This window comes from Populus nigra, chromosome 6 (assembly GCF_951802175.1).
Source record: "Populus nigra chromosome 6, ddPopNigr1.1, whole genome shotgun sequence".
Lineage (NCBI taxonomy): Eukaryota > Viridiplantae > Streptophyta > Magnoliopsida > Malpighiales > Salicaceae > Populus > Populus nigra.
In genome coordinates, this window is record NC_084857.1 from 6,711,673 (window position 1) to 6,734,625 (window position 22,953).

General features: G+C 35.9%; 2 protein-coding genes and 1 pseudogene across 4 annotated transcripts; 1 reads left to right on the forward strand and 2 right to left on the reverse strand.

Annotated features, from left to right (window-relative positions):
* The first annotated feature begins 369 nt into the window (after positions 1–369).
* On the forward strand, positions 370–3,571 carry LOC133698043 (small ribosomal subunit protein bS1c-like). Its single transcript, XM_062120919.1, has 7 exons — positions 370–799; positions 1,306–1,581; positions 1,924–2,004; positions 2,092–2,373; positions 2,453–2,563; positions 2,757–2,843; positions 3,329–3,571. Exons 1-7 carry the CDS (start codon positions 503–505, stop codon positions 3,464–3,466), a joined length of 1,272 nt encoding a protein of 423 aa, XP_061976903.1. The 5' UTR covers positions 370–502; the 3' UTR covers positions 3,467–3,571.
* A 444-nt stretch (positions 3,572–4,015) lies between these two features.
* LOC133696652 (uncharacterized) lies at positions 4,016–7,086 on the reverse strand (annotated as a pseudogene).
* A 590-nt stretch (positions 7,087–7,676) lies between these two features.
* Positions 7,677–22,626, reverse strand: LOC133697410 (E3 ubiquitin-protein ligase UPL6). Of its 3 annotated transcripts, none has more exons than XM_062119925.1 (26): positions 22,321–22,623; positions 21,787–21,884; positions 21,532–21,659; positions 20,057–20,168; positions 18,766–18,946; positions 17,704–17,886; positions 17,260–17,439; positions 16,211–16,292; positions 15,897–16,012; positions 15,472–15,773; positions 15,168–15,264; positions 14,863–15,006; positions 14,502–14,585; positions 14,332–14,418; positions 14,102–14,242; positions 13,882–14,007; positions 13,416–13,514; positions 12,255–12,322; positions 11,217–11,283; positions 10,169–10,339; positions 10,001–10,090; positions 9,726–9,806; positions 8,893–8,966; positions 8,695–8,766; positions 8,451–8,540; positions 7,677–8,307 (listed from the first exon to the last, which is right to left on the reverse strand). In XM_062119925.1, exons 1-26 carry the CDS (start codon positions 22,477–22,479, stop codon positions 8,241–8,243), a joined length of 3,099 nt encoding a protein of 1,032 aa, XP_061975909.1. In that variant the 5' UTR covers positions 22,480–22,623; the 3' UTR covers positions 7,677–8,240. The 3 variants fall into 3 exon arrangements, with proteins under 3 accessions (XP_061975909.1, XP_061975910.1, XP_061975911.1); XM_062119926.1 differs by having other exon boundaries at positions 21,787–21,873; positions 22,321–22,486; XM_062119927.1 differs by lacking the exons at positions 7,677–8,307; positions 8,451–8,540; positions 8,695–8,766; ... (1 more) ...; positions 9,726–9,806; positions 10,001–10,090 and adding an exon at positions 10,424–10,517 and having other exon boundaries at positions 10,199–10,339; positions 22,321–22,626.
* Positions 22,627–22,953: the final 327 nt, after the last annotated feature.

Consider the following 22,953-nt stretch of genomic DNA (forward strand, 5'->3'; position numbering starts at 1 on the left):
TTGTTCATGGATGACAATGGATTTCTACATGCCCATTTTAAACTGGGTCAGGTCTTGAATAGCTAGGTTTGGATTTAATTTTATGTTTCCAATGGGATTTGAGACCGATCGGGATTTTATCCTTCATAATATTTTAATGAAAATATTGTGCTTAATAAAAGATAATAATAAAAATCAAGTGTTTTTTCCAGATGGGATCTGCAAGCTTGGACCAGATGGGCACGATGGTCTGGTTCATGAAGAAAGTTGAAAGTTCACACTCTAATTCAAAGAAGGCTTGACGACCCAAGGAGCCCAGAATGAACGACAACTCCTTATTTTTGGACCCTTCCATTTTCACTGATCAGAGGTGTTTTATCTAGTGGCATTAAAACAAATGGGTCGCACCTTTAACTCTCAAAAATGCACATGGTCTCTCCTCTCTCTCCCTCCCGACTCTAATGTTACCTTGCCTTATCTAGCTTAAAAACTTGAAGACCTACACTCGAAAGAAAACAGAGAGATGGCATCGTTGGCTCAGCAATTTGCAGGCCTAATATGCCCACCAATATCATCTTCAAGACTAACAGAAATAGCAGCAACATTCTCAAAGCCAAAGAGGGCTGCTAACTCTGTTGTAACAGCAAAAGCAGCGGCAATATCAAATGTACAGACCAAAGAGAGGCACAAACTTAAAGAACTCTTTGAAGAAGCTTATGAACGGTGTCGTACTGCTCCTCTGGAAGGAGTTTCTTTTACACTTGAAGATTTTCATGCTGCGCTTGATACTTATGACTTCAATTCTGAGATCGGCACAAGAGTCAGTAGCACAACCTGACTTCCTTCTATTTATTTTGTGAATTTTTCCTTTTTGTTGGTTCTGACATGGATGACTGAAAATGGGATGTTTTTGCTTGGTGGGTTTATGCATGAATGAGGAAATTTATGTGAATTATGTGGGATTGTGGAATTATGGGCACCAAGAAAAATTGAAGCTTTCTTCTTTCAAATTCAGGGGAAAATGAAAATGGTTACAAGTTAGTTCTTAATTACGTTGGAAACGAGTGAACGATTTTTTGTAATCAATTAAGTGTTTGATGGTTAATCTTTCTTTGTATTTATTGTTGTTTTCTATATGTGTGTTCTTTTTCTTCCTAATAGTATCGGCAATATGCTTTGTCTATACGAATTTTGAAGGTAATTAAAAACAATCATATGGGAACTCCCATAAGACCCAAATGAAAAATGAAGTGAAATCTAGGCAATTATTTGATGTCTGACGGATAGTATTTTGATTTCCATTGTGCATGTGTTTTTTACAATCAGGTTAAGGGGACAGTTTTTATGACTGATAACAATGGGGCATTTGTTGACATTACTGCAAAATCTTCTGCATATTTACCAGTGCAAGAGGCAAGCATTCACAAAATAAAACGCGTGGAAGAAGCTGGTATAGTTCCTGGGATGAGAGAGGAGTTTGTTATCATTGGTGAAAATGAAGCTGATGATAGCTTAATCTTGAGCTTGAGGTCAATCCAGTATGAACTTGCCTGGGAACGGTGTAGGCAGCTTCAAGCTGAGGATGCCATTGTGAAGGGTAAGGTGGGTATTTATGCTCCTGACATTAATTATATCTATACTTGTACAAATACTGCATATCCTCCATTTTCATACGGAATGTTATTATTATGTATCTGGTCCAGTACTTTTAATTGGCTGGTGGTCAGGTGCAAAATTTTAGTTGTCATTTTAGTGCTTGCAGGTTAATCAATTTTTTGTTACTTATTTGCAGTGTGATTGCATGGTTAACTGTGGAATCTTTTCTTATCAATTTTTGTTTCCTAATCACCTGCTTTTAGGCCTTTCTTAATAGCATGTGTGGTGTTTAAATCACAAATAAATTATTTTATTTTCAAAACTTTGAATAATGGAATGTGTATATAGGTTGTTGGTGGAAACAGAGGTGGAGTAGTTGCAGTTGTTGAAGGCCTTCGAGGATTCGTCCCTTTCTCACAGATATCATCAGTTTAGTTCTTGAACCAGGCTTGCCATATTGTCTGACTTTGCTTTCAGTCAATTCCAAATTCTCATCTTTCCTTGTTTTTGTACCAGAAATCATCTGCAGAAGAACTTCTTGATAAAGAGCTTCCCCTGAAATTTGTTGACATTGATGAGGAGCAGTCTAGACTTGTTCTCAGTAATCGCAAGGCCATGGCTGACAGTCAAGCACAGCTAGGTATTGGATCGGTGGTCACTGGAACCGTTCAGAGCCTCAAACCATATGGTGCCTTCATTGATATTGGTGGAATCAATGGCCTTCTTCATGTCAGTCAGATTAGTCATGATCGTGTCTCTGATATTTCAACAGTTCTTCAACCTGGTGATACTCTGAAGGTTGGTTACTTGCTGCCATATTACAAAGAAGGTATTCTCTGTCCCTTTTCATATATCTAAACCATATTATGTTATGCAGGTGATGATTCTAAGCCATGACCGTGAGAGAGGCCGAGTAAGTCTTTCTACCAAAAAATTGGAACCTACTCCTGGTGATATGATTCGCAATCCAAAACTTGTCTTTGAAAAGGTAATTCTTGGATATTGTCATTAACCTTCCTTATTGTCAAATGTTTTGGATCACATAATAGAAAGCTAGATGTTTTATGCTGTAGTATGATCACTTTTTTGTCCTTCAACAGGAGAGGTATAGAAGATGCTAGAAATTATTTCATCCTTTCTCTAACATGCGTTGTATTCATATCTTTGTATTGTATTAATAGGCTGAGGAGATGGCCCGGACATTCAGGCAGAGAATTGCCCAGGCAGAGGCTATGGCTCGTGCTGACATGCTGAGATTCCAGCCTGAGGTACTTCAGTCATTTTCTCTGAAACTAAAGGATTTCATGAAGGCGAACAGAACGTTGTTTTCATTTCTCCCTGTCATGTAAAATTAGATAGGAGCAAACTTAATTTTTTTTTTAACGTGAATGAATTTGAGCAATAGCTTGTGTTTTGAATGGTGATCATTATGAACCTCATTTAAACTAATTAAACTTATAGAATAATTTACATTTTTTCAATAATAGAATAAGGTCAGTTGTGATGATATGCATTAGACAAGACGCTTGTTCCTTTTCACTTACTTGGTCTGCTGGTGTTGGATGGTACTTATCTAAGGAGACGTTTAATGCCTAAAAGAAAAAAACGTTCTGATTTACTAGTTTCTTTTTTCTTATTTGGCATCTAAAGTTACCTGAATGTGTATTTAATTTCCATTATTTGAAAATGTTTATGTGGATATCTAGGCATATCTGAATTAGCTGGATTAACCTAATTGTATCTGTCTGTACAGAGTGGACTAACTCTCAGCTCCGGTGGGATCTTGGGTCCGAATATTTCAGACTTGCCTGCAGAAGGTTTAGACTTTAGTGATGTCCCCCCTGCTGATGAGTCTGATGGCCATGGTACACCAGAGGAAGAATCCGATTGAGTTTTAAGCTTCCTGCTTTTCTAATTTTTTGCCTTTCTTTGTGTAAAATATTTGTTCAAACGGCAACCCTTCTACAAATGAGTTACGAGGCCGCCTTCTGTTCAATTCGGTGTTGTTTTAATGTACAAGTATCATATGTGCTCGACAGTGCGGGCAGCAATAGGATTTTGAGTCTTCAATTTAATAGAGCCCAATTACGTAAAAGTTAAAACCCCTAAAAAACATCTTCAGATAGGTTTAAACAATTGTCATTTTCACTCGAGCCAAATAATGAGAACAAAACTCCTTACTGGTATCGTCTGCCTTGCCATTTCCAGCAGGTGAACGTTCCAATTTTGAAGAAATTAGAAGTCACAATATTTTAAGTTGAAAACCTATTTCCAAGTAAAATTTGGCGCTCGTATGATGCATTAACGAGAAAAAATCACCTTGTACAAAATGGAAATTTCGTTCCTGTAACGGCCATACTGAATTTCCCCCCCACATATCTAAAAAGGATATCGTCGTGGGCATGAGGCTTTTACAAACTCCCAACCGGAGGCTTCCTTTCTAACTTTCACCTTCGTTGTTTTTCTTACCTTTGTTCTGCTTCTGCTTCAATTGTGCAAGTCCTGCAGCAGTGAACTTTGCATTGCCAACAATTGCAGCTACTAGCTCAGGATCTGTACATGCTTTCATCAATTCTTTCTCTGTACCAGTTGCTTCTGGCATGTGGCTAAATAAGTTTTTGGCAGTTTTTGCAGCTAGAAAAACATAGAATCCATAGATTAGTCAAATTTCTACGAATTAAAAGCAGAACACGCATAAAATCCAAATTGCAAGGGGAAAAGAAAACCTAGAAGCAAGGTTCACCCCAAACCCCCCTAACCAGACAAATATAGCAGCTACAATAGCTCCCCATTGACGGGTAAATATGAGAAAAAGAGATACCTTTTCCTTTTTTTACAGTTCCAGGAATAACCTTCACGTGGTATTTGTATGACTGCACGACACAGACAGGCACGGCATATAAGAGAATATCGGTAGGCAGTGGATTCCCAGTCCAAGTCATTTAACTTCTCTTTCTCTTTTTCGCCAATCTCATGAATATCCTCCTCCATGGCCAACTTGTCCGTCTCAGAGGTGGAATCAACCAAGCCCACACCAGGTTTATCTATAGCACCATTTGCACGTCTATTTGAACTGTCATCAGAATGTTCTGGTCAATCTCGAGATAGGTGATCTCGCTTTTTACATTTGTAACATACTTTTGGAGTATCTTCAGGACCAGCCAGATTGAAACAGCACAAAAAATCACAATTTAATATGTTCTCCCTAAAATGGGATTCTTCATAAGCATAATCAAGAGAGCATTTGTGGAAACACAAATGATCGAGTACTTTGATAATGGATGTAGCATTAAAAAAAATCTGGCATTGCCAAATTACCACTGAAAGTTTAGAGAACATACTGATAACAGGTATCTTCCCTTTGTCAGTAGCTTCATTTCCATTTTGAATCTCTCCATTCTTGCTTGTATTTCCAGCAGACTGAAAAATCATATGCATGGACAGTTTCAAAGTGCTAGCTGATAAAGAAATGATACCGCGACCACATGCGATATTGCCATTCCTAAGACGAAAATACTCTCGCTGGACAGTTTGAAATCTCCTGCTTTATGGAGAGATGTAATTCTATTGATAGATCACAATTACATCCTATTACATTTAAAACGACCATGCTAATTTAGTTAAAATGCTGTGTGTATATAGCATAGTTAATTTGAAGAAATTTCACTGTGTTGAATTTCAGTCTCTTCGACAAGTCAATGGTCATGGAGAGGTGGGATCCAAAGTTATTATCTCTTCTACGAAAGAAAAGGATGGTACTAAATGCCATGCTTCAGCCCCAGAAAAGTTCCACTGTTATATTATTTCTTGATCTTTTCAAAGATGTAGCAAAATGTTTATGACAGCAAAATCTGGTGTCTAAACACACACAGTTTTGCGTGCCATGGTTGAAAAATATTTGAACTGGGAGCTAAAAAATATAAGTAGATTAAGTCATAGTGCTCACAGCCAGTAAAGCCATCCAAATGCTCCTCTCTTCCTCATCCTGATTGCCATACTTCTCCTTCATCTGTGAGGCATTCTCCTTGATTTAATTTGAGAGGAGGTACAGGTTGTTCAGGCCTGTGGTTTTTTTTCACAGTACTAGAAGCTCCAGATCTGCATGGACATACCTGTTCCACAGTTTCAATGAATATCACTACAGCATTTACTTAATTGCAGATTTCGTGTCAGAAAGAGATCTTACTATCTGAATGTTGCTAAGGATCAACTCAACTTCCAAGTAAAGCACTAAATAATATTTCTTGAGTTGACAATCTGAAGATTACAGTAAAAGACTTACGAATCTCCTTTTGACATATAACGCTTGATTGTCATCTCATTTTGCTGAGCATCACGCCTGCTAATAACCAAATAGTTCCAAGTGCTGATGAACCAGTTAAATTTCTCAAGCCAGTGAACCTTATGCATGTGTGATATAGTGGCAACAGAGTTTTCCTGCATTCACCACCAGCATAGGCATGTAAACAACAAAATTCAGAAGACAGAATATCCCAGCTTATGATAACAATTAAAATACAAGTAGCACGTTCATAGGTGATCAATGATAAATAAAGCAAACCTCATGCACATACAAGCATGCACGCAGTATTCAGAAATAAATGGTCTTACAGTACGCTTGGCGATCAGTATACACCCTATTAATGCTTGTATAAAACAATGTAAGCCTATCAAGTTTTACCCAGCGACATGATATCCCTCAGAATATTTAAGCTGCACATCACACTTAATGCTAATGCTATTAAATTTTGAAGTTTTTAAATACATAAAATGCAGAGCTTCTTGTAAGCACAAGACCTATATGCTATTTAATAGTTAGCAAAGTAGGCCAGAATCCCGTATATTCACAATTTAAATCTACCTGAGAAAGCTGGAGATGGGTCTTTTTCTCAGCCGCTTTAAAAGCTTTTTTATGTGCGGCAAAAGTTTTTTCCTGCTTGCACTCCTGCTTTTTCTTCAGTTCATACCACCTCTGAGCATTGGCATGTGCTGAAAGTGCTAAAACAACTTCTATCTGAAAGTGGAAATAGACTAAATCAACAGATGACATAGCTCAAATCCAACGTCTAAACTGAATAATCACGTACATGAACTGAGATTAGCAACAAAAGGTCGACACTGTGAAAGACAGTTTCATGATTCACTCTTAGCAGGTGTGCTTAAATTACATTAGTCATAATTTGTACAGAAGTAACACCTTATACACTGGAAGTGTCTTTACATCATCATCCATTTCATCGATGTTTTTGCTATTAGCAATGCCATGCAGTTCTTTTCAAAATGGAGCTTGTCAATTAAGCCAGCAATAGGGTTTCCTGCCTTCTTCTCATCCTTCACCATCCGAGCAAGATCCTCCCAACCTATTCCCTTTGCAAGAGCTACAGGAACAGCTAATATAGCCGAATCAACACCTTGTAAGTTGTGTTCTATAAATTCTGCCATTTTGACACAACGGTTAACTTCTTTCCTCGGTGTTTCTACACGATTTTCCAGCACAGAATTGGAACCCAAAGAATGAGGATATGATAATAATTACAAAATATAGATAAAATTAAATCCAACATTGATAATCCATGACAGTTAACTGATATAACATAAAGCCAATGAGGCAATAAATAATGACGGTCCAAGTTTGTGTTTTGTATGCACATCCAGAAACAATAGAAAGCCAATTCAACTAAACACATAGCTTGCCTCCATAAATAACTGCAGCAAACCATCAATTAAATGGATTGGCGTAACGAACTCGTACGTAAGAAGCCAAGTCTAATCTCACAAGAGTTGAATAAAGAGCGCATATATTAAGTACGTCCTCCTCAGAACCATCTTCATCTTATTGATTTTTTTCTCTCTTAATTTTGTTTAAGTGTCAAAAGGGATACTGATCTTGGCAGGCAATCCAATCTGTCCCCCTTCAAATTTGCGTCTTGACCATCTCCCTCCTGTTATGACTTGTGAGAAAAAGCACTCAGACTTGGCCAGTTCAGTGAAAAGGGAAGGAATGAAAGCCAAAAAAACAATGAGCTCGGAGATTAATTTGTACAGCGAATCTGTAAAGCATCGCATAAGCAGAACTAATTTATTTTAAATCAGACTTCCTCTTTGAGAAATCAAAGTTTCTATCTGAATTATGATATTCTAGCCAAACACAATGACTACGTCCCTGATCATCTACAGATAATTACACAAGTACAATACAATCGATGGAAAGAAGTAGAAGTGTATTCAACTTACATAAGAGTACAATACATAATCGACTACGTCCCTGATCATCTAGACACGAAAGCTTTTGCGGGACCTGGTCGAGAAAGAGTCTTCTCTTTTTACATAATGAGAAGCAATTCTTTCAACTTACAGTCTACAAATCGTATCCGTGGACAGGACCCACCTGTGGAAGCTCCAGCATGAGTGAGTTTAGCCAAACTCGATATATACTGCAGGGGTATCCACATATGTACACATGAACCCCATTAGGGGATTTTCCATTAAATGAATCTAAAGGCTATTCTATTCTTATTTCTTGTCTTCAGTTTTTTCTCCTACAATCACCTGTCTCCAGCAAAGCTGTGCTGGCCCTTGGTACTCCAGTGTATTAATGGATGTTTGCAGGAGCAACATCACGTGTATTATGTTTTCTCCCCTTGGTTTTATCAAAACACAACTCATCAGCTCAAATCGAAACCAGCATCCGCATTTATAGAATATAGCAATTTCGTTGCTAGCTGCTCTTTGCTGTGTCACAAACATGAGAAGGTTGATTAAGCAAGTAAACAATTAGCTGAGTACTTGACAAAACCTTTATATATGCACCAAGAAACAAAAATGAATAGAATAAAGTAAACATCAGATTAGCGGATCCTATTTCAGGGACAAACCTTCTATAAGGTGGAAGCTTTAGAAGATTCATGCAAGTAGCTGATGTCGGCAACCGGTCAAGAGCTTCCTCAGAAGCAGTACCCCCGGCCCTGAAGAAAAAGTTAAATAATTGTAGAAATCAATTTATATTAAAAAAGTGAAAACAAACAAAATAAGTAGTAAAAATCTTGACACGCATCAACAAAGAGGCTCACACAAACTTCAAAATCTGCTTCTCCTAATTACATTTAGTACAGCTCTTACCTCTGTATACAAAACAAGGGTTCCAGATACTTGAATCCAAGCAAGGGTCCTCGAGAGCAACCGGTCACAAACCTATAGAAGTTGTTTTCTATCATTTTGGTCGTATGTTCTCAAGCTGACTGAGAATTGAGAATAGAGGTGGCAAAATACAAAAAAGAAGAAGAAGAAGAAGAAGAAGAAGAAGAAGAAGAAGCTCACTTCAGAAATTTCTTTTGGTTTTCCAATGAAAAACCTTTCATAACTTCCCAGAACATCTCAATAACATAATGCTCCTGTGGAGGGGGAAAAAAACAGATTAATTAAGTAGCTTTTAATTGCAAGAAAATAGACATAAAGGTGGGCTTAATCATTCACTTAGGTATAGTTTAAATGCCTTGGTAGCCATGAAGTCATCAGAGCATGAACATATGTCCCATAACAAATGACCATTTATTCCAAAATCCAGAGAACCACCTCACATAGGGCCACAACAGCAGCTAAATTTGGAACAAGATTCAGAATCTTAATCAATGCAAAGTATTTTTCTAGGAAAACAGCAAAGGTATTATATCTCCATCATATGTGAACTGCACATGAAGGAAAAATACAATTCCAAATAAGAATTGAAATTTACTGAAGCCAATTCTCAACCACTAAATTAACTCTAAAGATAATATGCTGAGACCCTAGGTTGGGCTCTGGATTAAAGTCTCAAAAATACATACATGCATGCACGATTATGAACGGTGAGAGGATGGCGTGTTGGCAGGTGAGTAGGATTAGTTTCACCTTGTTTATAGTGGGACTTTGTTGTCGGGGAGAAATTGTGAGCTTAATTGAGGTTCTTTGAATTAAATCATTTGGTTGCATTTTTTTCATAATTTTTAAGAGAGCAGTTGTTAAGTGTAAGGTTTTCTCTTTTTTTCTCTCTTCTTGCATACTTTAGTTTGTCTGTAATAAATAATACATATAAGAAGCTGCAATAGAAAATTAAGGATACTCATATTTTTCCAACTAGAACTTTACAATTAAGACAAACAAAATTAACTTACGCTATGATAACCACCCGCATAATTGGTATGACTGCGCAGGTCATCAATATCCAAGCTGTCAAGTGAACCTGATATCAGGAGCTGTAAACAAATAGTAGCTACGTCAAATAAAGGAGGGAATAAGGGATTGAGAGATATTTTAAGTTTACACACAAGGCTGATGATTCTTTAGTGTATAATTTTTCTACTGATGTTAAATATGAGATTAGCAATGCAAGGTATCCATCTCATGCAAAGCTAGCATGATTTGTTCATAAGAATCTGGGTGAGAATACCTGAAGTTCATGCTCGTTAAACATATCAATCCATTCTTTCTTTATAAGCTGCTGAAAGCCCCTCATGAAATGAGAACTTTGCAAACGTATCTGAAAGTGATATTACTACGATGATTAGATGACAACATTGCGTGAACTAGATGAACTACTAATGAAATGCTGGAATACCTGATAATTCAGACGATAATTAGATACAAGATGGGTAAAAGGAATAACATTGTCATTAGTAACACGTTGGTTTCGTCCCCCAGGAAGCAGATCTTCTTCTGTTTGCTCGCCATATTCATTATTTACAATGACAAAGTAGAGCTCCAAGTCAGAAATATCACCTTGATAACGCTGCAGTTAAGATAAATGCAAGTAAAGAAAAAGGTGAGAACCTAAAATCAAAAGAACCAATGAGAATCCGAGAGGATGTCATACAGATGGAGATTCTCTCTTTTTTTTTCCCGCATCAGTTGAAAGTTCCATTCCAACACCAAAAGGACGAGAAAGAAGGAAATATATACTTCAGTGCCTACAGAAAATGAAACTAGAATCACATAATCTTAACCCCCCCTACATGGACATGCCTGCCTGCTTCTGAAAAGGATAAGGAAAAATATAATTTACTCCCTACAGAAAATTGAACTAGCACCATATAATCTAAACCCTCTAGATGGGCATGCCTGCTTGTAAATGGCCTCTATGACAAAGTAAAAGCTATTTCATTCCCCAAGACCATGACCCCATTCTGGTCCTATTTCTGACACCAAAAGTATGGAAGTCAGGTGGTCAACTGATAGGAGCAATTACTCTTTTTGGGACAGACAGGAATAAAAGCTATAACAGCTGATCAATAGCAAAAACCATTTGCATAAAGACTTATCCAGCTCATGAAAATGAACTACTATGTTCTGTATTTGGCTAAGCAATTCAAATGAATAAAACACTATTTCAATCCCGTAAGACATATCCCATAGACATATAACATTATGATGGATCCCCCCAAAATAGAGTTAATTCAAACTTTCTACTTTAGTTGCCACAGTTTCTCCATTTTTAACAGCAGCTCATTTCAAGGGGATTTATTTGTACCTCGAGCACAATTATAGATGAATTTTCAGTTTCCTGCTTGCTAAAGAATCAGTGCAAACAGAAGTTTCTTGTTTAGCTGACAAGACAGTAGCATTTACTGAAGCATTCATGGTCAGTGGGAAGACAATAACAATATTACCTTCAGGAAAATAAGGTGGCGATATAATTCTGGATCCAGTGAAGGCAAGTCATTCAAATAGTTGTACCTGATCAACCAACAAAACTCGTAAATAAATACTGAAATTGAGCTAGAGATAGTACATGGTAACGAAAAACCAAATAGGTGAAATTGTCAAAATTAGTTTCTATTTCCTAAACTAAAATAATATGAACTTGCACAGATAGTTCAAAATTAATTATTCCTAAGGTATCTGCTTTGCAAAAAATACATACATATACAGTGGCAGATCCAGAATTTTTGTAGCGGGGTCATTTAATAGCTCTTAATCATATTGCAAAAATAATTTTATGTAACTATTATAATAATATTTTAAAAAAAAATTGTATACTAAATTAATTCAAAACTAAATAAATATATTAAAACAAGTTTAATTTAGAAATAATTTCTTTTAAAAACTTTCAAATATAAGGAAAAGAAAAGGTAGATATAAAAGCAATGAATCAATAAATAATGACATTTTTTATTAGAAAAACACTTCCATACCATACATTTTCCAAACAATTAAAAATTTTAAATGATTAAATTTGATTTAGCTTTTCGAAAGAATATAAAATGAGGTGTGAATATTGGAGAAGAAACAATTAAGAACTATAATACAAATATGAGTCTACTACAAATATCAATCCCTATTTCTCTCAACCATTTCCTATGTGAACTCTTTTATTCCTAACATAACATGCTTTCAAAATAATTTCCTTTTTTTCTTCTTTACCTGTACAAGGTAATTATAATTACAAATTTGGCCCTCCTCTTTAATTGTTTTTTACTTTTGGCATTATTTAATGGGGTCATTTTAGGAAAACAACTATATAATTTTATATCCAACATATATTATTACCATTTTAAAAAAACTGAGTAGGGTCAATTGACCCAGCTAATTAAACTATGGATCCGCCACTTTGTATATAAAGCATGGAATTCGAAGGTAGCAGCCATGAAAAATTAAAAAGGTCCAAAAACAACTACAATTTAGCGGGTATAGCATTGAAAACTTACTTCTGTTTTAATTTGCTTAGGAAGAATGTTGCAAAAGGTATATCAACAAGAATACCTTCGAACATAGCCTGCACAGAGAAGAGTAACAGGGAACCGGATAAGGATACATAATTAGATCCTTCATATTGAGGAGACAAGAGACAAAGGACAAAGACCAATAGGGATTTCAGTATTAAACCCTGGAAAGGCTCTTTGTGTGGGACATAAAGACATTGAACAAGAAATAAAACTAAGATAAGTGGAATGCTTTTTGCAATCGGTGGCATGTTGCAAGCTTCAATGCATGATCAAACTTATATAAGCCAATGAACAGTAGCTCAACTGGCAGTGGAGTTCCCCCTCTCATTAAGAGGTCTCGAGTTCAAGCCTCTACTTTGTAACAAAAAAATACTTATATAAGAGAAGGGAATTCCACAATCTTCTGTACAAATTAAGAGGGTTGCAAAGCTGTCTGCAATAAAACAACAGTAATCGTGCATGAGAGCTCCAACTTAAAATCTAATTTATATGTCCATTCCACGTAAATTAGCAAACATAAAATTACCAGCATAATGACCTAATGGTGGAAAAGAAATTTTAATTTTTTCAGACATTTAAGACTCCAAAGGTCCCATCAGCAACTCAAAAGGCCCTGTTCCAGTTATTTGGTGTGAACTATCTGAAAATAGTTAGGTTAATCATTCCTCTCTAGTACTATGATACCCATTTTAGGTGAATATATCTTTCACCATTTTATCTCGTGTAAGATATGACCATGACATTTGGTTAAAAAAGAATATAAAACAAAATCACAATCACAATATTTTAGCAAATGATAAGATATAATACTACAAAATCAATTCAAAAACACTTTCGTGCACAAAAACATTTATGTATATTACATTAAAAATGTTGGTATTATTCTTATTCAAGATATATCAAATTCAATAACCTGAGGTGGACAATCAAAGATTGAACATGAAAAAGTGCAGGCCCGTGTTGCTATAACATGCAAATCTTCAGATGCCAGAAGTAAGATTTAGTTTATGTTAGGCACATGCTGTTCTATAGGTTTTCATATGCATTAAAAGACAAAGCAATTGACCTTGAAGCTCCAAACCATGCAATCAACACCATTAAATATTATGTGATGAATCGGTTGAATGAGAGAACAAATCAAACCTTTGCAAGAAGAGTTCCAAGGAAATGAAAAAACTGGAGATGTTGTTCATGTATCATTCCTGATCCAGGATTGGGGTAGAGTAGGTGATCAGATGTTTCCTGAATGTACAATGCCAAGCAGACAGTCACAAAACATCAGATAGAAGGTACAACAACATAAATTAAAGCAAGAAAGAAGAAGACAAGGAAAGTGCTTTTGCTGATATGTAACACATGAAACATGCATGCATAAAAACAGCAGCCATCAAAAGATTCAAAATGTTGCAATATATCCCAATATTATTTAAGAGACCTCATATAAAATTTATATATGTTGTAAGTCATAACACAGCTTTATACATGGGTGAATATCTTTGTACTCCTGGGTGTATGCTTTGATTCAACTCATGCAAGTTCACACAGACTTGTTTAGCTTTCAACTTGAAGCATGTAAATGCATGGATGTCACAGAACATAAATTTATCACCTTAAACAACCCGTATTGCACATCGAAGGCAGCTCGAGTAATGTTCTCCATGAAATCTTTAAAAATGCCACCACCATCAATGCCAGCTTCCTCAACTCCAAACTCATTAATAAATGATACACGAATCTGTAGGTGAACAACCAAACATGATTACTCTAGTGTCATATTCTGATTGAAAATATTTGTTTTTGGAAATTAATGTGTAAAACAAATGAATTACCAATCCTCGAAGATCCTCCTCAGACAATGCACTCATCTGATTATAAGCATCTTCCAAAATATGGTCCCGTCGTATTCTGAATCTGTTTCTCGTGAAAACACCATGGGATCCTTGTCTTTGCCTAATGGCCAATAATTGTGACTGGAAGACAAATTTATATAAATAACTACACTGACACTTTATTCCTCACAGCTTCACATTCTTTTGAGTGCAACTTTGTGACGACTTACATTGAATATTTTTACTCTGCTTGTAAAAGGTACCAAAAAAGGAGCCCGTTTCATAATGTCATTTGCCTTGGTTCCATCTATTATAGCCTGAAAAGGGAAAATGGGCAAAATCAACATCATAACAGCTAGGTTCCAGGAACCTGAAGATTACATTTGAGATAAAATACTACCTGAGAAATGAATGAATCATCAACGCCATCAGCATGGAAATCGCTGGGTGGTGCAAATTGTCGTCTGTTATTCCAATCTTGCAACTACAATAATATTCCATTAAAAATTTAAAAAAAAAAACAAAAAAACTAAAGGAACAATATCTCCTGCAAAAAAACAAAAAAACTAAAGGAACAATATCTCCTGCATATTGCTAGCATAGTCTAAGCAAAATACAAGTGAATATTCTATCAAACCAAAAACATTTACAGAATCTACAGTGACTAGATTAGCGATTAAAACAACAAATTGCAATAGGATGACCTGCAAGTAAGACTTTGAGTAATTCAGATTAAAAAAATTCAACAGATTAAGAATTACCTGAGAGAGGAGTTCAGAGGCTACAAGACTAACTCTCTGTTTAATAGATTCAACAGGGTTCCCATTATAAGCAGAAGTGTTTTTAACAAGTTTAACTGAATTACTGTGTGCTGTAGGATTCACCCACAGGAGCTGCCATAGGGCCTGCAGAAAATAGAAAATGAAGAAACAGAAGTTGGAGTTATACGCATTTACATTAGAAAGCAGCAACACATGTAAGAACAAGGTGGCTGGATACAGAAAGCCTCCAGTTCAAGTCTACATTTTACAGCTTGTTGATCTAAAATTCATCAATGATAAGTCACCTGTCTCAAAATAACAATTAGACACCGAACATCCTTCAATGACAATGGCTTCTCCTGCTCATAAAACTCCTCATTGCCAACTAACATAAGCATGTACCTGGCAAACCATGAAGACAATTAAGAGTAGAAATATTTGCTTCTTCAAGAAGCAAGGGGAAGGGCAACAAACAACTAACGTGACCAGATACAGCCACACATTAATCTAGAATATAAAAGGGATATATAAAACCAAAAGGAAAAAAACAGAATAACATGTCACCACAAGAAGGAAATGAAACCACCAAAGGGAGAGAGAGAGGCTGACTTGTATACAGGACAAAAAACAGACAGAGGTAACAGCCAGCCAGGTACATCTCCTGGCAGATATGACAACTGCTCAGGCAAGGATGGCCACTTCTTATTCTCATGACACTGCTTCATAAAATTCCAAAGCACTCGAACAAGTTCAGTTCTAAACGCCAATACAGTCATCATTCGGTCGACTGGCAAGGTGTTGAAAGCAACATGCAAAAAGGCACAAACAGCACCAATAGCTGCAACCTCTTTGTCATCCAGTCCATGGTTTGAACCACTGACCATTGAAACCTCCCGAAATAAAACACTTGTCTGCTTGAAAACAAAGTCAAAAAAGTTGCTAGTTTTTTTAATTCTAAAAGGTCAAGATTGCTTTCACTATTATAGATAGGCCAATTTAATGTCAAGCTGATACAAAAAAAGCATGTTACATACCAATTGCAAGAGAAAGCGGGAATGCATAGCATGGGCTATCTGTTGTTCCAAATCCTTGTTTAAAACTATTTCCATTTCATCAGGCAAAGCCATATCATCCTCATCCATAGTGGAACCTGAAGTTTACCAATTACATGTATACACTCAGATCAAGCAGATCAAAAGACAGTAATTCAGCTTCCACAAGGTTATTGAACGAATGGAAGATTATGCAAAGGATTATGGTATAAGTAAGAATTTCCAGTTAGAGAAAATCCACAACAGGCACTTATCAAGGAAAGAAATAAATTTGATATATCATGAAGAGTGCATACTTTGTCTAATTTCCAGACTTGACGATTTTATAGGAGGAAGTGCCTCTAACAAGAATGTTGTAACAGCAGCAAGGTCCATAGCCTAATTGAAATAAACAAGAAAGAAAATTAGTTTCAGAATCCACAAAAGTTGAATCAAAATTTCCCAGCTGTAACCACATTTGGCAAGTTGGATAAGAAAGATAACAACAATTATTCTCTTTTAATCCTAAGGGAAAATGATGAGAAAGATCTAAACTGTCAGTCAAGAAAAGAAAGTTACAGATTTTCATAATTTGCAATACTTTAACTTCCCCAAAACTAAAATAAGTTAAAGTGGTCATCACCATATATCATTTCCAGAATTTGTAAAGGAAGCAAAAGGAAAAAGTTCACAAATCTCCAATGGTGAAAAGAAAAAAACATAGGTCACAAAGGAAGTGATAGAAATCTGCAAACCAGACATTTAAACATACATGAAACAGCAGAGAAAAGATTTAGAGAGTATTCATGTGTAGTTGTCAAAAAAAGAATTTCAAATCTTACTTAAGGAAAATTTATGGATTGCTTAACAGCTGAATCAAAACCACAACGGGTGAGGTCTCAGGCAGCGTGGTGATCCACATGGATAAAATTAAGCGTTTAAGCACAAAATCAAGCTAATAATGTGTCAGTATGGTCTGGTTTTGTATTTCAAGTCATATCAATGCTGTCAAAACAGCAAGTCATAGGTTCTTAAGGTCAAGTATGAAAGACTCCTCACGCAATGGTAATCCATCAATATCTTTCTTCAGAAGTCTTAGATTCATATAATTTTGGTAGATAACCAGCCTCCTTTTCCCATAATGTTTCAAAATCTTTTGCCTAACAAACACGATCCTTAAACATACAACCTATAGTTTATATTTTGAAGGCAGCTAGTAGTTTTGCATCTTGCAAAGAGGGAAAAGAAGTTATATATCAACAAATAATATATTAATCCATACAGATGTATTGTATTCTTTTTGTGTGTGTGTGTGTGTTTATACAATAACACAATTATCTACTATGATTTATCATGAATTCCTTACCATCTCAAAGGAACAGTCAGCATTGGACAAAGCAGCTCCTGCAGTTTCTACCGTATTTCCTAGGAGACAGGCATAACCAGGACATTCCACAGAAACATCACTGGGCAGGACATAGGCATTCCGCACACATTGTGCCATCTGATGAATGTAATGTTGGCTCAGCCCCCGAGTTGCAAAAACCTGGAAGGAAAAGGTCACTTATGCAACAATCTTAAGAAACAATAAGCAGTCCAAACAACAATTACATGATTTTCAGCTCAGCTCAGAAGAAAACAAGTAGGAAAAAATTGCATATCCCATTCAACAAGATCAATAAAATAAAAGAAACAGTCTGCTGCATTTTTTTTCCATGACAAGTAATGCCACAGTTGTCTATATTGCATAGAATTTTAACAAAAAACGAAGGCAATTAATTCCACCAGAAGAAACATTAAAACAAAATACCTCTTTTAAACTAGGAAAAAGTCTCCATAATAAAGGGATTGTTAGCATCTGAGAAGAGAAACTCCATTGCGGATTAATGTTGGGGCAAATACAAGGATGCTGACCAATGTGAGATATCATAAGGGCAAGAATACGCTCCAATGGAGATGCATTTCTAGTGGAATTGTCACTCTTCGTATTCTCCTGCACATTATTAAGGAAAACCACATGCAGTAATCTGTAACTACTTCAGAATAGGGTGAGCATAATTACCAGACAGATTTTAAGCAGCACAGCAAAATCAGAAATAATAACCACCACAACTAATATGTGCATTTGTCAACTATAGCATCCTGAACTATGATAAATTCTTTTTTTATTACTGCACTATTTTTATTAAAAGGATCAATTCTTATAAAGGCAGATCACAAGCCCAAAAACACATGGTTATCATGTTAAGAAGGAAAAAAATGAAAAGTTGGAAACTTCACAGCATTCTCTATTCGCATTTTTCAGTTGATTTATCTCAGACCCTCTCTAGCTGTGTGTGTGGAGCCAAATTCCTGCACTTTTTTCATTCTTCTGCAGCAGTGATATTAAAAGGAAAATTAATGGAAGATAACATCTGATTTTTTGGGTTCCTAGGCAAAAGAATGGCTGAAAATAAAGTGCCCTTAGAGTGCAGCCATAAGCCATGTTACCAATACAGGAAACAAGACGATGATTCGGGGTATTCAAAGTTTATTTTACCTTACGAACTTATGGTCTTACTTCTTTTGCCTCATAGTAGTATGCTTTTGAAAGATATGTATCCATTATACATGCTATTCAAATCATGTTAATTTGGGAAAGTTTTTAGACTATGGTAGTTACAATATTATGACTCCAAGGTTACAAAATTTCAGATATGGAATTTGGTAGTGCATGTTTGCATGCAGACAATTTTGAGTAAGAAAACAGAAATGTAAGTTTATAATGGAAGTTAGTAGAAAGCTAATGGAAAGAAATGGCACATTATGCAGAATATACCTTCTAGCACAAAATCAAAAACCAAGAAAGCATTTGTAATAATTAGATGCATACCTTTCCTGTTAGGACAATTTCTCTAAATAGAGCGAATGCATTCCTTTGCAAGAGATAACCAACAACCTTGCAAGCCCATGGAAGTTTGGGATCGATCAGCAAAACTACAGCTTCCAGCAAGAGAGTTGCTGTTAGGCTTGAATCCCTGGGCACCATCACAAGATGATCCTTCAATTGTTTTCTGCTCCACAATCAAAATGCCAATAGGCATCATGTATCAGCAAGGTAGTTAAATTTTTTTTGTTAAAATTAAGGATAATGTTAAAAAATATTGTCTCAAAGAACAATTCTAAGAGAATGTACTGGCTATCAGACATCATAAGCACATGTCCATCAAAACCACAAAAGTTACGCAAAATGTAGATAAATCCTAAAAACAGCAAGCATGGACGTCACAAGTAATAATAGACATGCAAGGTCAATTGAAGCAAAAAAGCAATACAAAAACAGAGAGTAAAATCCAACATGTTAAAATAATATTTGCGCCAATAAAAATTCAAATACATAGCCATTGAAACTTGGCACACCCTATGCAAGTATAAATTGGGTCCATGCTGGGAGTTTTACCTCCAGACTAAGGAGATTTAATAGTGACATTCAGAATTCAATCGATGTAAGGTTAAAAACCAACAGATAAAATTTGTAATACAAGAGAAACATACACTTCTTTCCCCGCAGTTCATCAAGGTAACATTAGTATCTGTCTTATCTCCATAAACCAGCACAATGATCGATCCAATCATCATCCTTAAATTTGTAGTGCCATTCAGAATTCAATCGATGTAAAGTTAAAAAACAATAGATAAAAATTTGTACTACAAGAGAAACATACACTTCTATCACCACAGTTCATCAAGGTAATATTAGTATCTGTCTTATCTCCATAAACCAGCACAATGATCGATCCAATCATCATCCTTAAATTTCAGGATACAGCAAAGGAGGAAATCTTTGCTAAATAATGCCATTGTTTGCTTCTTCATAAAAGAAAACTGGGACAATGCCACTACATATTACACTATTCAATCTTGAATCAGCAAAAATTTAAGTCAGGAAAGAACTTTTGTTAGGGTCTGCATAATAGAGTGCCTAGAGCTATAATAGTCAAAATCATGACCAGGATATGACTACACATGGAAACAGAATCAAGAGACGACGCCTCTCATGCACTCAGAGTTTAGCACAAGCACGATAACAGGGAAAATATTGCATCCAACTAGCACCCAAATTCAGTAGAGCTGAAAGTTCAGCAGATTTCAGATATATTCAAACAGGTGTTCACAAAGCAAACCTATTTTGATAGATAGCCCAAATACAGGTAAATGCAAGTTGCTTGACCCTATAGTCCACCAAAGCATGCTTGGTTGAATAGTCCACACCAGCAAATAGGCTCACAATGTCCCCTGTTGAATAATGACAGATTGTTAATACAAACTGGTAAAATGCTGTGCTGCAAATGGAGTACATTGAGAGGGAAACTGAGAAATGCAGTGGAATTTCAATTACGAATTACTTGCACAAGTGAACCTAGTAAAATGAAACAAAGCAATCGAGTCCAAAATTAGGAACAAACAAAGACACCCAGCAATTTGCAACATAGACTGCACTTTATGTTTTTTCCTCCCTTCTTCATTTCTCATCAATGGGCCACTATAATTACTTATGCAAGTGGGATGAACCCTCAAACTCACCCTCAATCCCATCATTATGGAGAGAAGAGATGCCTTATGGCACCATAGCTGATAGCTCATTGTTCATGCTTCTTAACTATTACCACAACAGCACAGAGTTTGTTACAGGGCCACCCTAGAACATGCTTCTGATTAATAAAGTGGGCCCATCTAAGAACATCGATGGCAATCTTCACACCTGACCCAAACAAAAAGTTTCATAACCAATGATCTGCATTTGCTAAACAATGACATTGTTTGATTTTATTATGTTGAAAAATACAAATCTCCTAGAAGGCTTTTATTAAACAGTGACATCCTGATTTCTGAATGGTTTGTCACTGTTCATCAATGAAGGGAAGGATTTCACCCTGCAGATGACAATAAACCTCGTTAACAAAAAAAAAAAGGTTGGCCTTATGGCTTTTGTTATTTCTTTTACTGTTGTACTTAACTTCAGCTGTAAAGGGGGCTCAAACCCGTTGGCAATCTTCAGTAAAGGGGTGGGGTTAGGTTGGGTGGGTAGGGGGCTAGGTGCCTTCCCAAATAAACAAAGGGCTGGCAGAAAAATAGCTCGGTTGTATACTAGTCTCTCTGAGTGTAAAAAATGCTTGAATTAAAGCACTTTCTCACAAGTCTGTGTATCAGAGTTTCTCAGAAAAATGTAAAGGTTGGAACGAGTATGGTACAATCTAAAGCAGCATAATATCCCAAAATTATAATCCTTGTCTCCTTTTTCTGGAATTTAATATTTGCCATCCACTGTCAGGAGCAAATATTAAATTAATAAACTTTCCGCCACGGCCACTTTAGATTGTCATTTAAATGTCAAATTCAAAAGTGCTACAAATGTTGAAGGCTAAAATAAAATAGCAAAATATAATCACCATGTCAAGAATCGAAATGCAACAAATGCCAAATCCAGAGACATTCTTACATAGAGAAAGTACAACTCAAACAAGTTTGAATTTGTACACAAGGATATCTTATGATTGGACAAGCTTCCCTTGTTGATGACATTATGTTTTTTAGAAAATAAATAAATAAACATACATGTAAGGTTTCCATTTTAGAAGTTTTACAGTTATGGAAATACCACTATCTCGAACATTTTGCAGAAGCAATCGGCAAGTCTCCACAAGGATAGTGAAATCATCACTATTTTGTGCATTGAAGAAAAATAACAGCTGCCGGAGGAACTCTGAATCTGGACTGAAACAATGCCTGGATACACAAGACAATTTGGAGGAAGAATTTAGAATCTCAATCAAAAAGGGTATCACGCAGACTTCCACAATAAATTGTCACAGCTGCTATTAATAACATTAGGATGAGGACATTGCCGCGTTACCTGTCTACATTTTGGCAATACTTCCCATAGGTTCCAAAGAACTGCTCTCGAACCGTAGACTGTTCAGCCTCCACTGCCTTTCTCCCTCTAAACCATTTCTGTAGTTACTAATTAGTAAGCACTTTGCAACAAATGCATTACAAGTCCTAACAAATGCTTATATCAACTGAAAAAGCCACCACATGTGCTCTTTATTTAGATTAAAATTGACCTTGCAAAAGCTTTCTCGCTACAACATCTAACAGGACAAAGAAATCAAACAATCCATTTTCAATCAAACACAGATTGTAACTGACTTCGAGCAACTAAAGCAATGAAGTGACGAAAACCCTAATTCTCGTGATCCTTCCATCCCTAGTTTCTAAATCAACAAAATTCCATGCCTAAAACAGCACCGTTACGTGTAGAGCATATAGCATTCGCGTGAACAATCATGGCATTGAATTTAATGAACTAAAAAGAATACAAATTAACACGCGTAAATTACAATCAATTGAGGAAACAAAAATAATAATAATAGGAGCAAAAGCTCACTTGAATTTTGAGAGCAGCAGCATTCTGTTGCTTCACCCACAACCTACGATTCCGTTCCAATCTAGTTTGTTCAAGAAGCTTCTGCCTATCTCTTTCCTTCGAACTCCGACCTCCTAAATCCACTCGCTTCCGTGTCGATGGATCGCCGTTGAAAAACATCGTTTCTCTTCTGAGTCGAACTCTAATATCACCGGTTTTAAAACAATAGGGTTTAAAATAGATATTTAAGGAATTCGTCTTCAGTTTTACAAGGCTAGGAGAAGAAGAAGAGGAAGACTGGGAAACTTCGCATCATGAATAGAGTTTTTAAAGGTCCTTGAAAAGAAGGACATCGTACGTGTAAAGGAGCAGCCGACCAATTGCATGATTTTCCCTTTCCTTTTCTTTACCGCTGTAAATTCATCAATATTAAAATTCAACACTTGTGATTTAACAACATTATATTATTATAATTACACGTATACTAAACAAAAATGGTGTTTCCATGCAGCAATAATATAATTATAAATTTTACCAATTTTTTTATTGTAAAGTAAAAAAATTATAGTTTTTAAAGTTTTTTTTAGAAAACAAGTTTTTCTTAAATTTTTTCTCTTTATATTTGGAATTTTTATCATGGTCTATTTATCATTA